Source organism: Mus caroli, chromosome 4, assembly GCF_900094665.2.
Source record: "Mus caroli chromosome 4, CAROLI_EIJ_v1.1, whole genome shotgun sequence".
NCBI classification, from domain to species: Eukaryota; Metazoa; Chordata; class Mammalia; order Rodentia; family Muridae; genus Mus; species Mus caroli.
This window is the reverse complement of record NC_034573.1, coordinates 93789741-93806528: the sequence shown is the minus strand read 5'-3', so window position 1 is coordinate 93806528 and position 16788 is coordinate 93789741. Positions and strand designations below refer to the sequence as shown.

The following is a 16788-nucleotide window of genomic DNA, read 5'->3' as shown; positions in this document are numbered from 1 at the left end:
AAGTCTCTTCACCTTAGCCTCAGGCAGACTTTTCAGACAGGGGCAAAAAGTAGCCACATTCTTCACCAAAATACCACAAAAACAGTCTTTATGCCACATACTGAAAGTCTCCTCCTTTGAAATCTCTTGGACCAGGTCAACACAGTTCAAATTACTCCCAGCAACAAAGTCTTCCATATTCCTACTAGGATGACCCATTAGGCCCCATTTAAAGCATTCCACTGAGTTCCAAATCCAAAGTCCAAAAATCCACATTCTTTCAAATAAAAGCATGGTCAGACCTGTCACAGCAATACCACACTCCTGGTACCAACTTCTGTCTTAGTTAGGGTTTTACTGCTGTGAACAGACACCATGACCAAGGCAAGTCTTATAAAAAACAACATTTAATTGGGGCTGGCTTATAGGTTCAGAGGTTTAGACCATTATCATCAAGGTGGGAGAATGGCAGTATCCGGGCAGTGCATGAGCTGAGAGTTCTTTGTCTTCATCCAAAGGCTTCTAGTGGAAGACTGACTTCCAGGCAACTAGGGTGAGGATCTTATACCCACACCCACATTGACACACCCATTCCAACCAGGTCACACCTATTCCAACAAGGCCATACCTTCAGATGGTGCCACTCCCNGGTCCAAGGATATACAAACCATCACATCATCTTAGCAGGAAGCATGGCAGCATGCAGGCAGACATTGTGCTGGAGAAAGAGCTGAGAGTTCTGCATCTTGATTTGAAGGCAACCAGGAGAGACTGACATCCTCAGGCAGCTAGGAGGAAGCTCTCTTACACAATGGGTGGAGCNGAGCTGAGAGTTCTGCATCTTGATTTGAAGGCAACCAGGAGAGACTGACATCCTCAGGCAGCTAGGAGGAAGCTCTCTTACACAATGGGTGGAGCCTGAGCAGAACAGGAGACCTCCAAAGCCCACCCCAGCAGTGGGCACACTTCCTCCACAAAGCCATACCTCCTAACAGTGCAATTCTCTATGAGCCAAGCATATTCAAACCACCACATTCCACTCCCTGGTCCCATAGGCTTGTCCAAACATGTGAGTCTATTATGAGGGCCACACTTAAGCATAGCATAATGCAAAATACATTTTGTCAGCCTTATCAGTGTTTAAAAGTTCAAAGTCCAAAGTTCATGCAATCTCTTAGTTATATTCCCCTTTAAAATAAAAATTAAAGATCACATCAGATATATCCAACATATCATAGCACAGGATATACACTATCATTCCAAAATGTCATAGTGAAGAAATACTGGACCAAAAACCAGCTTGTCAAACTCCAAACTCCACATCTCCATGTCCGATGTCAAAGAACCCTTCAGATCTCCACCTCCTTTCAGTCTCTGTTTGCAGATCTGGCATTCAGCAGCAACAAACTTTCATCTTGTAGGCTGGTTCCACTCCCTGTTTTCTTGGCAGGTATCCCATAGCTCTGACAAATCTAACATTTTGGGGTCTCCAAGACAACTTCAACTTTATAGCTTCTTGTTCCAATGTTTAGGATTTACACATGATCTTCTCTCCTCTTGCAAAGGGTCACATCTCCACCTCTGCCATTAGTAGAACTGTAGGCCTCAGGTTGACTGTACTCCACTGCTGCTGCTCTTGGTGATCATCCCATGGTACTGGTATCTTGAGTACACTGGGGTCTTTCACTACAACTAAGCTTCACCAATAGTCTCTCATAGGCTCCCTTCATGGTGCCAAGCCTGAAAATCTTTGTTTGACCACTTCAGTCCTGAGCCATCAACTGCAACTGAGGCTGCACCTTCACCAACGGCCTTCCTTGGTCTCTCACAGTGCCAAGTCTCAGCTGCTTTCCATGACCCCCTCATGCCTCCAAAACCAGTACCACCTAGGTGACTCTTGTACATTATCAAGTCCAGCTGCAGCATGAGGTACAACCTTGGCTATCTCTGAAACACAGCTTCTTTGTGATCTCAGAAAACACCTTCCCAGATTTCACCTCTGTGACGCTGGTCTCTTCTTAATCACCACTAATTTCCTAGCTCCAGATAACCAGCATTAACTGTTCCATTAACCCCTTCTAGTCTTGACTCTAAAGCTAGAGCCTCATGGCCAAGGCTGCAGAGGTCTTCCTGGAACTGGAACATGTCCCCTTTGTTCTATTTCATCATCACCAGTTGTCTGTTTTCCAACTCCCTCACTGCCTAAGCTTGGCTATATTGGAACTTGCTATATAGATGGACTTGGAACTCAAAGATCTGCATGCCTCTGTCTCATGACTTCTGGGATTAAAAATGTGTACCACCACTACTGGATCTAAGCTTTTCTCTACTTGAAACTTGCTCTGTACCAGGCTGGCCTTGAACTCAGAGATCTGCTTGCCTCTGTTTCCTGGGATTAAAGGCATGTACCATCATACCTGGGTATAAGCTTTTCATGGCTTCTATTCCTCCAGATCTAGATAGAAAGCCTCTGTTTTCCAACCTCAAAATCTAGATCATAGGTGTGCCCTCCATTGAACTTCCTGGTGTCCTTTTATTACATGAACCAATATCATTGGTTCTAGAAACAACCTAAACACTCCAAAGCTTGCCTGTAATGATATTGTATTTTTCCTTTCTAAGCTTGCTATGCTTGATTGAAATGTTCTTCATGAAATTAAACCAGAGGACAAAGTCTATGCTAGGCTTTTCTGAGACTTCCTTTATCAATGCAATTAACCTGAATCTCTTCATCTTAGCCTCAGGCAGACTCTTCAGACAAGGGCAAAAAGCAGCCATTTTCTTCACCAAAATATTACAAGACTGGTCTCTAGGCTACATACTAAAACTCTTCTCTGAAATCTCTAGAGCCAGACTTCCACAGTTCAAGTCATCCTCTGCACCACTGCCTTCCAATACTCTTACTAAAATGGCCCAATATGCCCCACTTAGAGCATTCCACTGCTTTCCAAAATCCCAAAATCCACATTCCTCCAAATAAAAGCATGGTCAGACCTATCACAGCAATACCCCAATCCCTGTACCAACTTCTGTTTTAGTTAAGGTTTCTATGAAGAGATACCATGACCAAGTCAACTCTTGTAAAAGCAAACATTTTATTGGGGCTGGCTTACAGTTTCAGAGGTTTAATCCATTAACATCTTAGCAGGAAGCATAGCAGCATGCAGGCAGACATTGTGCTGGAGAAGGAGCTGAGAGTTCTGCATCTTGATTTGAAGGCAACCAGGAGAGACTGACATCCTCAGGCAGCTAGGAGGAAGCTCTCTTACACAATGGGTGGAATCTGAGTTTAAGAGGAGACCTTCAAGGCCCACCCCTACAGTGACACTCTTCCTCCAACAAGGCCACACTTCCTAATTTAACTACCACTCCCTATGGACCAAGCACACTCAAACAACCACAATGGCTAAAGAAATTCCAGAAATAACCTAAACACTCCAAAGTTTGCCTGTAATGATATTGATTTTTAAATAAGTTTTCAAAACTCCTAAGACACAAATGACTAGTTTTCCAAGGACATGCTCCAGGAGAGCTAATTTGTTCAAGTTCAAGGCATGTTTTCTTTTGTTCCTGAATTTTCTACTCCAGGATAGCATGTTCTCCCTTTTCATCTTCAGAGTAGGGAAGACTTTCTTTCTATGTGAATTTAGCTTACTTACCTTTCCCATTGAAAGTAGCCTGGAAAAGTCACACAAAGAAGGGAACAAAGGCAAAGAGTTCTCTTGTGCTGTCTCAGGATCTCAATACATGGAAAATGACAATTCCCACAGCAATGTTCAAGACAGATCTGGCAATGATTCTCATGGATACTAGTGATATGAGACCAGCAGCCCATGAGCAGCAGAGCTTTGAGAGGTCTGCACTCATCACTCCTCTGATTCATACTATAGAGTAACTACCAACAGCAGTGGCAGTAAACGTGGTTCCCTGCCTACAATTTATAAATAAATTTAGCCTGAAGCTAAATGTAGGTGTTGAGAGTAAAAGGAAAGTGTGGGTTATCTAGATTGTGTAGGTAAGCAACCCCCAGAGCCTCCCTACTTATGCCTCCCCCTTCCTTTTGGTTCTGTCTGGAACTGTTGCTGTTGCAGACACTTTACCTCTCAAGGTAACTAGCCACTCTTGGAGGGATAAATCTGACCTAGGTCAGGAGGTTCAAAGTCCTCAGACTTCCAGCCTAGCCCTCCCAGTCACTGCTTAGTGACATTATAATTGGGTACTGAGTTTGAAGGAAATTTGGCATTAGACTTTATAAGACATTAAAACATAAGACAGAAGCAACATGAGCTCAACTCAAGAAATACCTTATGTACACTTATAAAAGGTTATATGGGTGTCACATTCTGACAGAGTGAGTTGGGGAGAAGGTTTAGGACATCTAATTGCATCTGTGTAAAACATAAAAGGAAAAATGTTCATAGAAATACAGCAAACATTATGACCAGGCCAGAAGATTATAATTCATTTGGTAGCTTGGCATCCTTATTTTGAGGTTGTCATTAAATGATTTATTATCAGAATTGCCAGTCTACAGTGCCATACTAATCCATGAGAAGTATAGTACACATACCGTGGATATAAAACTTTTTAACATTCGAAGGAATTCTAAGCCACTTCATTCCATCATCTTCATTAAGGACCTTCCATTCAATAACCAGATATAACAGACTATAATCATCAGGTGACAGTGTCCAGGAAAGGATGACACAGCTGCTGCTCAGCGGATAAGCACTGAGTGACTCCACAGCACTCACTAAGAGGAGGAGAAGAAATGTATTTTAGATTCAAGATGAATGAAAGTGTACTACCTGCCTTGAGAAACAACCTGGAGGAATGGAGAGGGTAGAGGAGGCAGACAATGTATACAAATGTCATGGAGATCACACCAGCAGAATGCAGGAGTTCTATGACACAGGGAAGAAAAGCTATTCTACCACAAATCTAAAAAATGGAGTTTTGATAAGGTCAAAATTGTTCTCAGCTGGAATCCCACACAAGTCTGTTAACCACACTCTGATTCTCACATGCTCTTCTCTCCCACTGGTGAGTGACACTTTCAAAAAAATGTCCTTAGCAGAGTCCTTCAGAAAGCCTTGGTGGATTTCCACATCTGAGAAAGCCATTCCTATCATGCCTACAGGACCCCAGAGGCTCTATCTCAACCCGCTCTCTGCTGAGTGTGTTTCTCTATGCAGATGTCACCCTTGTTTTGCTTCATCTCTTCCCCTGAGCTGTGAAAACCTGACCAAGTGTGCATCTACTGGAAGCTAAGACTTCTCCACCCCAAATCCATGGGAGGAATCTTAGTTCCCAATCAACAGCATTCCCTCAAGATGCTTTCTCTGTCCTCATTCCCAGATCAAGTTCCTGCTTATTTTCTTTCAAAAAAAAAAAAAATCTTATTCCTGTCCAGGCATGGTGGCACATGCCTTCTATCTCAGCATTGACAGGATAGAGAGACAAGCAGATATTTATGAGTTTAAGGCTAGGCTGGTCTTCATAGTGAGTTCCAGGCTATCCAGAGCTATGTAATGAGGTCCTATCTCAGTCTACAGGACCTACATAATGGTAGAAGATGAAATCAATTCCACTAAGTTGTCCTCTGACCTCCACACACACGCTGTGGTATATGTGCTCAAAACTACACACCATGATGCACACACTCACAAAGATACGTGGCAATAATTTTAATTAAAAATAATAATTTATCCTTATAAATTAAGATTATCCCTAAACTTTAAAGAGAAGATACAACATATTCAAACAATAATTAAAGACTTCATGAAAGGAGTGACCTTTTAGAAGCCTAGAAGCTTGGTAGAGATACCAGAAATGAGTATTTTCTACTTAAAATGATATTTTTGACACATAATCCAGATTAGAAGGTCCTGCTGAGAGTGGCTATTAGGCCAAGAGGAGGCCCAGAATATCAAGACACTATCATCTATGCTAACAACCTCAGTTAGATTTCCTAGGAGCCACACGTTGGAAGGAGAGCACTAACTCCCACAAGTTGTCCTCTGACCTCCACAAACATACTCTGGCATGTGCATCCCTCTGAAACTAATTAGTTTTAAAATATATTTTTTAAAGAAAGCATCAATGTTCAGAATAATCAAATGCTAAAGGTGAGGTGTTCACCTACTCGCATCAAAGTCCATAATAGTTTCCAAGTCTCAGGAATTAATTTGAGTCCATATAGCCTATATACTATTACTAAAATACACAGTATTTTATATATAATTAAAAACTTTAAATATACTACATGTAAATATATATCATAGTATAAATAGCATGTACTTATAGAAAACCATATGTTTTATATATAATGCTCAATATTCTAATTTTTAGAGAGAGTATAGCCCACCTTTGTTACTTCAAAGAGTTTAAGTATTATATTCACTAGAATATTCTATTGCTAATAATGTCATTTCAGAAATCTTGGCAAGATGAGCATAGTTGGTTGTTTACAATATATTTCTCACACAGAGAGGAGAGTAAGTGTAGAACTGGATCTTAGACCACTCAGAAGATAAGTTAGATGAGAGGCCTATGCTGAGATTACATACTAACAGGGGGTTTCCAAACCCAACTAATATGTCTGCAGTGCAATCTGGGCACCTAAGGCCCAGGGAAAATGAGAAGGAAAGACTGTAGGACCCAGAGGTCCAGGATGTCTACTGTTGATAGTGTGCCCTAGACCTGAACTCTAAACAATATGGATGCCTGAAGGAGACCAGCATCAATGGCAACACCAGTTGACATGCCAACATGACAGGGAAAATTCCATATGGCCCCACCCCTAGATGGAGAGCTACAGGTGACGAGTGTCTGCTGAGAGAGGAAGACTCGATCTCCTCCATGAATGAGTTCCCTCACAGATTGACTGATCCCAAGCGTCCAGCCTTGATCACCTACGTGTACATATGAGCAAAGCTAAATTAACTCAGTAAGTTATGTTATGTGTGTATAATATCCAATAACAGAAGAGATCATGAATTTTGGAGGGGGTTCATGAGAGGAACTGGAGGAAGGGGGCAAGAATGATACAGATACAGTGCTGTAGAAGAAGAGTCATGCCAGCGAGTCACATCACAATTTAATAGTGTTGCTGAAACAATAATAATAAACAGAAGGCTTCTGCACAGACCACCATAAAATAAATAGATTGACTGGGAGGGTCAACTTCTCCTTGGCATCTCTTACCTTTACTCATGGGCCATGAGAAGGTAAGGTTAAAATTCACAAGGGAAGTGCCGATGGAATTGACGGCCAGAACTGTAACAGTGTGTGCTGGTTCTGTCCACAGGAAAGTGAGATTGGTCTGATTTCCCACATCTTCTGACCATGTCCCATTGTGGGCAGTACGATGTTTCACCACGTACCTCCTCACACTACACAGTGAGTCATTTTTCGTCAGGGGCTGTAGGAAACACAAGATTTCATTAGCACACAGACCACAGTGTTTATACCAGAACTCATGGAGTTCTTATTATACATTTCCACCAGGAAACAGGAGTTAGACCAGGCCAGGAACTGCCCAGTCCAGTGCTAAGGCACTGGGGAAGAGGGAGAGAGTCGAAATGTAGAATGCAGTAGGCCTGAGCTCAGCTAGCAGTCATCTGGCACAGGAAAATTAGTTTTCCTTTTTTTATTTTTTTTTCTTCAAATCCAGAGACTAAATCCCTTAAAGACAGGGAAGCAAAACATGATTAGGACATTTGAAATATTAAGAATACATAGGAAGTACATAGGACATTGAAATATTAAGAATACATAGGAAGTACATAGGACATTGAAATATTAAGAATACATAGGAAGTACTAAGGCTTTCCATTCTAGTCATAGAGACAGACTGACAGGAAGTTTCCTCATCTAACAAGCAAGTAAAGGAACTGCTTATGTTCTGTGAAGAACCAAGGAAGCTCAGATGTCACCACCGTTTCATGAACTCAAGTGTCTCTGCCACTGTTCCCCCAGGATGTGGTTGGAAGATGATCCTGAGCAAGAAGGGTTTTTACAAAACAGATAAACAAACAGAAAGCCTTGAAGGTTAACAAATAACAGCGGCTATTTTGGGTCCCTGGGCATTTCCATCTTGTCTCTACATAAATTATTCTGTGTTATGGAAGATTCCTGTGTAGAAGACATAGCAGTCCCAATCCTGTTTGTTCTTTCTGAAATGTCTAATAACACTCTTCACATCCCAGACGATTACCTCTACCTATTGCAGGTAACATTGAATGCTGCCAACCCCTCAGAAAGCTTCCACAAGCTGGATTTTATAACACAGATTAGAACAAGTGTCTCCGAGTTAGAAGGAGCAGACACTCTCATATAGATGCATGTCTCTTGCGTGGGTAGGACCTCGTGGATCGGAGGGTAGAAGCAAGGAGCCATCATGAGAGAAGAAATGAGCATTTCTCTCGTCTTAATTTCTTTGACTAAATAATGGCGTTAGAAACATTCTTTCCTCCAGGACTTTCTTGATGGTTAGGCCCTCTTAGCTTTCAAAATTAAGGATGATATGCATGTATACTGGCCTCTCTACAAACACATACCTCTAAATATTTCTGCAAGAAGTCACCCAGGCTTAACATGAGTTTATGTTCATCTCTAACTCCAGTCTATGATTTCAAGAATTCTGGCTGACACTTTTGCTATTCTGGAACCTCCTGGGAGAGTAGTGAAAGACACAGGCTCACCTCCATTCATCTTCCTAATTCTTCCATTCTAAAATAGACATATACTAATGAAATAACTGCTAGCCTACATCCCTGGAAGAAATGTACAGCTCTGAAGTATCTGTATAGTCTCTTCCATCTTACACACTTCAGACTCTTCAGACTCATTTCCAAAGTTAATTAAGCCTTTTCTGTTGCCACTCTCAATGAGGTAATTTCACATACTTGTGATAGTGATAACCTATTCACAATCTGTATTACACACTCTTAAATAATCCAATCTATGAATTTTTTTAATTTACATATTTTAAGGTTTAATCTTTGATCTATGAAATTTTTAGTTTAGGCAAATGTGTAGTGTTGTGTGCCTACCATTTCAGTTTTCCATAGAAGAGTTTCACTTTGAAATAATAATTACTGGTGTAGTGGTCTGAATAACTCACATGCAAATTTTCAAGTAGAGAGTTTTCAACTCACCCAGGGAAGTATCTATGAGCATGTAGCAAGACTACATTAAACTTGCAAGGTGACTTTACAAGTTTGCATTTCTACTAGTCACAAACCAAGTTTCTTGCTGTTCTGTATTCTCAATCAGCAATTGGAAATATCTTTAAAAATAATTAGTCATCCTCATAGACATAGAATTGTACCCCATGGCTGTTTTACCTTATAAACCCCCAACAATGACAAGCAGTGTTAGGAACCTTCTTGTCTTCTTATTTCTCACCTGTGGGTCTGCTTTGGTTAGGATCCTATTTAGATATTTGGCTCACATTTTTGCTGGGCTATTTGTTTCCTTATTGTTGAAGCTGAAGCATCCTTCTTGAAATGAACTTTTTATTCTCTTGACCATCTTTCCAAGGTCAGAATTTGTTTAATAAACTTCAACTTGCTAACATTAAAAGAGTGACCATAGTGTTGGAGAGATTGATAGAATAAATCATTTTGCCAATAAACTTGATAACTTGAGTTTGATCGCCCGCCAGAAGCCACATGATGAAGAGAGAGAGAGAGAGAGAGAGAGAACCAGTTTTTGTAAATTGTCCTCTCTCTGACCCCACACATGTGTCAGAGGTACTTGAGTATCCACATAGAACACAATAAATTGATAACAAATAAATGGATGTAAAAATTGTTGTCCAGTTTTTTTGGTTTGGTTTGGTTTGGTTTTTCGAGACAGGGTTTCTCTGTATAGCCCTGGCTGTCCTGGAACTCACTCTGTAGACCAGGCTGGTCTGCCTGCCTCTGCCTCCCAAGTGTTGAGATTAAGGGCGTGCGCCACCACACCTGGCCTGTTTTGTTTTGTTTTGTTTTAATAATTTAATAATTTAATAATACCTCCCATGATGGGGATGTGTCAGAGACAAAGGCTCAATTCAAAGAGTTTCTAATGACTGGAGTAGGAAAACTGTGAAAATGTAACAAAATAGTTCAGGCTGAGTATCTCTAGATCTGCTATCCTAGACTGTGTGCTGCAACCCCAAATTTAAAGTGTTAACATGACTCCCAAGAAGTTTCAGATCTCAGAGCATTTTGAACTACAAAATTCTAATGCTTAACTTTAAAAAAAATGTTTTACTGGTAAAGAATGCACAAGTATTCCAAAATCAAAAATCTGAAGTATTTCTGGAAAAAACAAAAACAAAAAAAACCACCTCCGTCTACATTAGAACCAAATGCATAACTAAATATCTTCACTGACATAAATGACTGGGTAAATAAATATGATGCACCATAGAGTCAGTCTTGAAAAAGAATTCTAAATTATTTTTATAGATCCCAGTGACTTCATTCCAAAGAGTACAGCACAGAAAGGGAGAGAGCCACTGGACAGGGGGAGGAACACAACATAGAAGGACAGGGAGAGAGTCACTGGACAGGGAGAGGCAACACCATTCCCAAAGCCACCTCAGCTACAGTCACATCCGCTCAGCTGTCCTGAGATGGTGTATAGCTTTATTCTACCATGACGAAATCTTGCTTTAACAGTTTGTACTTTGTACCCAAAGCCTCATGGTTAGATGGGAATCTAATCATGAGCTAACATCACAATATTTGGGAGAAATTATACAAAATTCCAGCTTGCCTGAAGTCAGTTATGAACTTTAATTATAATGACATCAGGATTTTTTAATTAACTAACAAATATGGCATATTAATGTAAGGTATTATTCATAGAGAAAAACAGAATATAGAGATTTGACAAAATTCTTTATATTCTTGGCTATTTTCCTATAAGTCTAAAACTATCCTAAAAGTTTTATATGTAAAAACATCAGAGAAATTGTTTTTATTTATTTTTAAATTATTTATTTACTTATTTATTTATGGTGTAAGCGTGTATGTGTGTGCGTATTGAGTGCGCTTGACATGGCACTCATATGGAGGTCAGAGGACCACTTGTGGGAGTCAGTTCTTCCTTATCACCACTTAGGTCCTGGAGATCAAATTCAGGTCATCATGTGTGGTGGTAAGTGTCTTTACCGCCTGATCCATCTTGAGAGAAGCTCAGAACTTTGTGTGTGTGTGTGTGTGTGTATCACATACACTTACCCTATAGCTGTGTGAGATGTTGAGTCCATAGACTACATACCCTTAGAAAAATCTTACTCCAGTTTTAGAACCTAGATTAAGGAACCCGCATGGTTTGGGTCTCAAATATCTCCCCCACAGCCATATGTTTAACATGTTTATCACTGTTGGTAGGAGATATGAACTTTAGGATAGAAGGCCTTGTCATTAGGCCATAGTGGAAAGGAATAAGGACATTAGAGGAATCCCTTGAAGGGAGTTAGGGCCCTTCTCTGTTTTCTTTTTCTCTTTCAAGTCCCTGCTGCCATTGGATGGGACTTTCATCTGCTCCCATCATAATGGTCCCAAAGTATGGTAAAACATAACAGGGAGCTTTGAAACCCTAAGCCAGGTAAACCTTTTTTCCTTACAAGCTGTTTATCACCGGTACTTGGTTAATGATGCAACACATGACTAACACAGGGACCATAATCACCAAAACACTACTCAGGTAAGGAAACCAAAGGAACACAAAACAGAAAGTGAATGACTGAAGGATAGATGGTCCATCCAAGGAAAGGCATTCAAGTGTTGAGAGTCAGCAGGTTAGTTAAGGTGCTATCCCTGTCTTCAGATCAACCCGAGGAACCTATATCATTCTACTCCCCAATATGATAGTCCCCCGCTACTTGTGGCCATTTAAATTTCAGCTAATTAAATTCATTTTTGCATCACACTGGACACAACTCAAGCCATAAAGCCACAAATGGCTTTTGAAAAAAGCACATACAAACTGTTCTTGCTGTTATAGAAAGTTCCATCAGGCAATATCACTGAGGAAACATGGGAGCCAGGCATAAGAAAGAATGGGAGCTACCTGGAAAGAAAAGTCATTGTTCTGTTCAAGGGCATGATGGGAGTATGAGGAAGGAGGTTGACTGTAGCCTGGGGCATGGGGAAGTTGTTATAGCTATGAGGACAAAGACAGATAAAGAAAAGTTAATTAGATTCTGTTCATGGCTGACCCAAGCAGTAGTTGAGCAATGTCACTGTCTATCTTTCTGTACAGGAACACTCAATATCTAACAAATACCACTGCCAATTCCTAATATCACTTTCAAGTAAAAAGGTCAAAATGAAGACCATTTAGAAATTGTATTACCATGTGAACAAAATCATATAGTAACTGGAATTACAAACTAAGTATACACAAGCTCTTATATAGCCCAATTTTTAAATGGGGATTGGTCTTAGATCAGGAAATCATTTTAAAACATGTACTAACTTCCTCTTGGGGAGAGAAATTCATTTCACATTTATATAATAAACACAACACTGCCTACCTCATGTATATCATTCCTAAATCAGTCTTCAGCTTTATGTCTACTGATGAAATTATCTACTTGGGCTAGAAATCAGGTCTCTAGGAGAATGACTCCCTCGGCATTTCCAAGTTGATCGCCCATCATTATGGAAACCACTCAGCCTATGTCACCACACAGGTCAAATACTCTCTTACATCTGCATACTTGAAGTGTGAGGAAAGAGCCATGTTTACATTGTTCAGCATTCAACTGAAATCCAGTTGTGGACTTAAAGCAACACTAATTATCACTTAGTAATCTTAACCCTGATACAGATGACAAATTGTGAAGCCCAAAGAGTTCAAGACTTTGCCAAAACTGCAAATTATAATTGAACTGAGAAAATAATAAAGGCTCCTGACAATGTCAATACTCCAGATAGTCAGCTCTGACAACCACATCCCCAAAACACATTAAAACGTAAGATCTGAGGGTCATTTGTGAGGTAATGACAGGGCTATGAACAAAGTAGAAACAAACATAAGTTCAGCATAAAATAAAAGGTAGAAATTAGAAATACCTTCCAAAGCAAGGTGACATTTCTCTCCTTTTTAGTAACGTCCCCATCCATTTTTCTCCAAAATTCAGGCCCTCTCAGAGGAACTGCAAAACAATAAGAAGCCTGAGTCAGACACATGTTCTCAAGAGAAATGTCCTCAGTCACGCTTGAAGCACTCGCTTCTGCATGCTCAAGAAAGTTTAAAAATGCTCAGAGACCTTTTACATCCATGACAAGTGTGTAGGCTGGACTGCTCCAATTACTCCAATACCCTAGTCCATCCAACCGCCGGCAGCGAACCTGGACCACATAGACTGCACAGAGGTCTGACACCAGCAGGCTGGCAGACTTTGATTTTGCATCGAATACCTCATGTGTCTGTAAAGGAAGTCACATTGTTAACATACTTTCCTCCTGTGAGTCCTGAAGTGTGCTTTCATTTTAAACCATAACACCATTCCAAACTTAAGACTGAGAGATGTTGTCTTTTCCCACTTAAGAAATCACAAAGTTTAGCTAATCATCGGAATGCTGCCTCCCACCTTGGCTCATTCCCTTGTGAACTCACTGCCCTTGCAAGGTCAGTTCCAAACACTCTCTCACCCCTGCTACTAATCCTTGTCCTCTGGTCCCCTCTCCACCACAAAGGCAAGAATTCTAACATGGTAGTCAGACAAGACTCTCTAGAGAATCAAGCAGGCAGGACTCACATAGATCAAAACCAGGTCAGTGTTCTAATGATGTAATGAGGGTTTCTTGTATTTCCAGATTTAGCAAGCTGCTACAAAACTAACAGAGTTTCCCATGTGCACACTCAGCACTGATTTTTCAATAAAAGTAGCCTCTACCAAAAATGTCCATGCATATCTATAATGAAAACTATCAGAAGGCCTTTTTTAAAAAGTTGGTTCCTGAAGGGAAAAAAAAAAAAGAGTGTAGGTAAAAAGGATGCAGTATGGCAAACGTTTCTTTAAAACAGCCTTCTCCAAACATTTGATGTCATAAAGTCCATCTCTCACTAGAGAGGTACAGGGGAGGCAGGCTTTCCTCAGCCTGTTTAACCATGCAGCCTCTTTTTCATAGAACATTTCATTGGGAAAATGTTCTGTCAAGAACCCCTTGGGCAATGCTGGATCATGACATTGTGTTCCTTCCAGGGATTAAACTTTGACAATCTATGTAATGAAAGTAACTACACAGTAGAGGAGAGCAGACTCTTTGTATGTCAGGAATAATGCTTAGATGCTGTTGCATGCTTAACTCTCTGCAGCTGCATGAGATATACATGAGGTTGGTCATGGAAGGGTAGGAGCTCACAAGGCCCCCACTTCTCTCAGAGGATTTCCCTTTTGCTGGGGGAAGAGACATTTTCTTTGGTGATACAGCAAGCTACCCATGCTCCTGTGGGAAAAAAACTCCTTACCAAAAATGTAGAATGACAACTAGCTAGCAAGAGGAAGGGGACTAGGGGTAGGGGGAGAAGAGGTGGTAAGAGGGGGTAAGTATGATCAACATACAGTACATGGACAGAAATATAATAAAACCCATTATTAAGTATGATTAATATATGTTCATAAAACACTTAAACTTTGACAACTTACGTAATGAAAGTAGTCCCGGGACTTGAAAAGGCTAAGCAGCAGGGGTTCATAAATTCTAGGCCAGCCTGAGCTACAGAATAACTTTGAGGTTAGCCTGGACTATAGAGACTCCCATTTACACACAGAGAGAGAAATCGATTTGAAATAAAAGGTACCTTCCATTGTATTTCTTTTCCACTTAAGCCATATCGAATCTGGAATTGAAGGTTATTCTCTGGAAAGACTGGCTTTTCCCAAGATACTTTCAATAATCCAGTGTTTACAGTAATCTCTGCTTTTACGTTAGATGGAGGTAGTGGTTTTACTAAAAAATTTTAAAAAATAATATTATGTAATAGTAACTTAAATAGCAATATTAACCATCATTATACCTTATAAACAATATCCTTTTTAAAGTCTTGATTTTACTGTGGGGTGAATGCCATGGATGAAGCAATGGCTTCTGCTGCCATAGCAACATGTTAAATTGCTTAACTACTATACTTTCACACTAGCTGGTAAGGAACTTTTCTCCAGAGGGCATGCCCTCCTATCTCAGATCTCTTCAGTTCCCCTCCACAGCTACCAAGAGTCAGAATCTAACAGGTTGACATGAGGTAGAACCTGAGATCTCTACAATGATGGCCAGGACAGTCCTCTTCTTTATTTTGATGGTCACCTCTGCCACTAAAGCATCCAAAGAGAGATAGCCAATGACTCAAATATGAAGTATACAACTCTAGCAGTTAAAAGGAAAAGGAACCCATAAATTGAAAAACCCCAATCAGGGCCATGTGTAGAAATGATCCAGTTAGGAAAGGCCTCTGTGGACATTCCTGATCTACCCCCTCAACGCATTGGCTCCCTCAAACTCTGTAAGTCAGGACAGCATTGATTCACAGGGAACAAAGAAGACCTAGATTGCACACGAGTGTTGGCCATCATTCTTTCCCTCCAAGTCTCACTTCTGGAAAAAACAATTGTGCAAAAAGTGCATTCTCTTGTTTGAGCAGTAGTTTTTGATCACTTAAGAAACCAACACCAGTACTTTAGATCATTCAGGACAAAACACCTCAAACTTGTCATTAGTAGGTAGTTTCTTATGATCATTAAAGTCCTCACAGCTCATGAAAACATTCATGTCCAAGCCAGGCAGATGATAAAATGTTTATCCCTAGAAAAGGCCATTTCTTTCCAAGAAACGACATGTCAACCATTTGAGACAATGGAAGAGTTAATTCTTTGATTGTGCTTCACTGGATCACATGAAGAGATCCAGTGACTACCAAGCTCTAGTATCTACACTGACCAGAGCGATGCACACATCCAGGGAGTAGGATGGGTGATACAGAATGTTTTCCTGCCTGATCCAAGTTTTAAAGTCTAGGAAGAGGTGGCACGGGGGTTTACATCCAAAGTTTTATTTCCCCATTGCTCTCCTCCTAAGGCAAGATGAGCCTGATTTAAACTCTTTTGGAAAGCAAAGCACCCAGTGTTATTCAGATAGAATGTTCTTGATTTCATGTTGTATGTGAATGGCCGTGGCCCTTCATTAACCTGGAACATTGAGTAACAGGAATGTACCAAGTGTAGTAAAAACACTTAACCTGGAATCATGCAAAGGAAAAGATAATCAATTAAGTAGGCAGCTTTATCAAAAAAAAAACAGATTTAATAGTTAAAATAAATTCATTCTATAGTTAACAAAATATAGGTTCTATTTCAAATGTGTGCTGATCGATTTAAAAGATTATGAAAAAAATACTGACTTTTGGCATAATTCCCTAACAAAATAATATACAGCAACAAAAGAAATTATCATAGGTTGGTCATTTCTCAAATATTCTGTAATAATTTTGGAAGAATGTCCCAAACGTCTCAACGACTCTTTGAATCCTTTGATCTCAAGATACCTGTGGAAACTCGTAAGATTACAGATCTCACCATCTGCATCAATTTTCTTCACTTCCTTTAGCTATTTTGAATGTTTCTTACCCAGCTTCTCAAATTAAGTCTTGATGCCTTTCAAATATCAAATAAAACTTTCAGATTAAAATAGCAAATTCTTTCAGAACCACACTAGAATACCCTCACAGTAACACATGCAATCAAGTGCTCCACGGAAATACCCAGCTGCTATGAATCTATTACCTATATTTATAAACAAACAT

General features: G+C 40.1%; 1 protein-coding gene across 1 annotated transcript in view; it reads right to left on the bottom strand.

Moving 5' to 3' along the window:
* Positions 1–16788, bottom strand: part of Lepr (leptin receptor) — an 89243-nt gene that overhangs the window by 21234 nt on the left and 51221 nt on the right. The window contains exons 11-15 of the mRNA XM_021159648.2: positions 14794–14942; positions 13256–13415; positions 13059–13141; positions 7186–7402; positions 4550–4732 (exon numbers count right to left, since the gene is read on the bottom strand). Coding sequence (XP_021015307.1) covers positions 4550–4732; positions 7186–7402; positions 13059–13141; positions 13256–13415; positions 14794–14942 — 792 coding nt within the window. The remainder of the gene's footprint in view (positions 1–4549; positions 4733–7185; positions 7403–13058; positions 13142–13255; positions 13416–14793; positions 14943–16788) is intronic.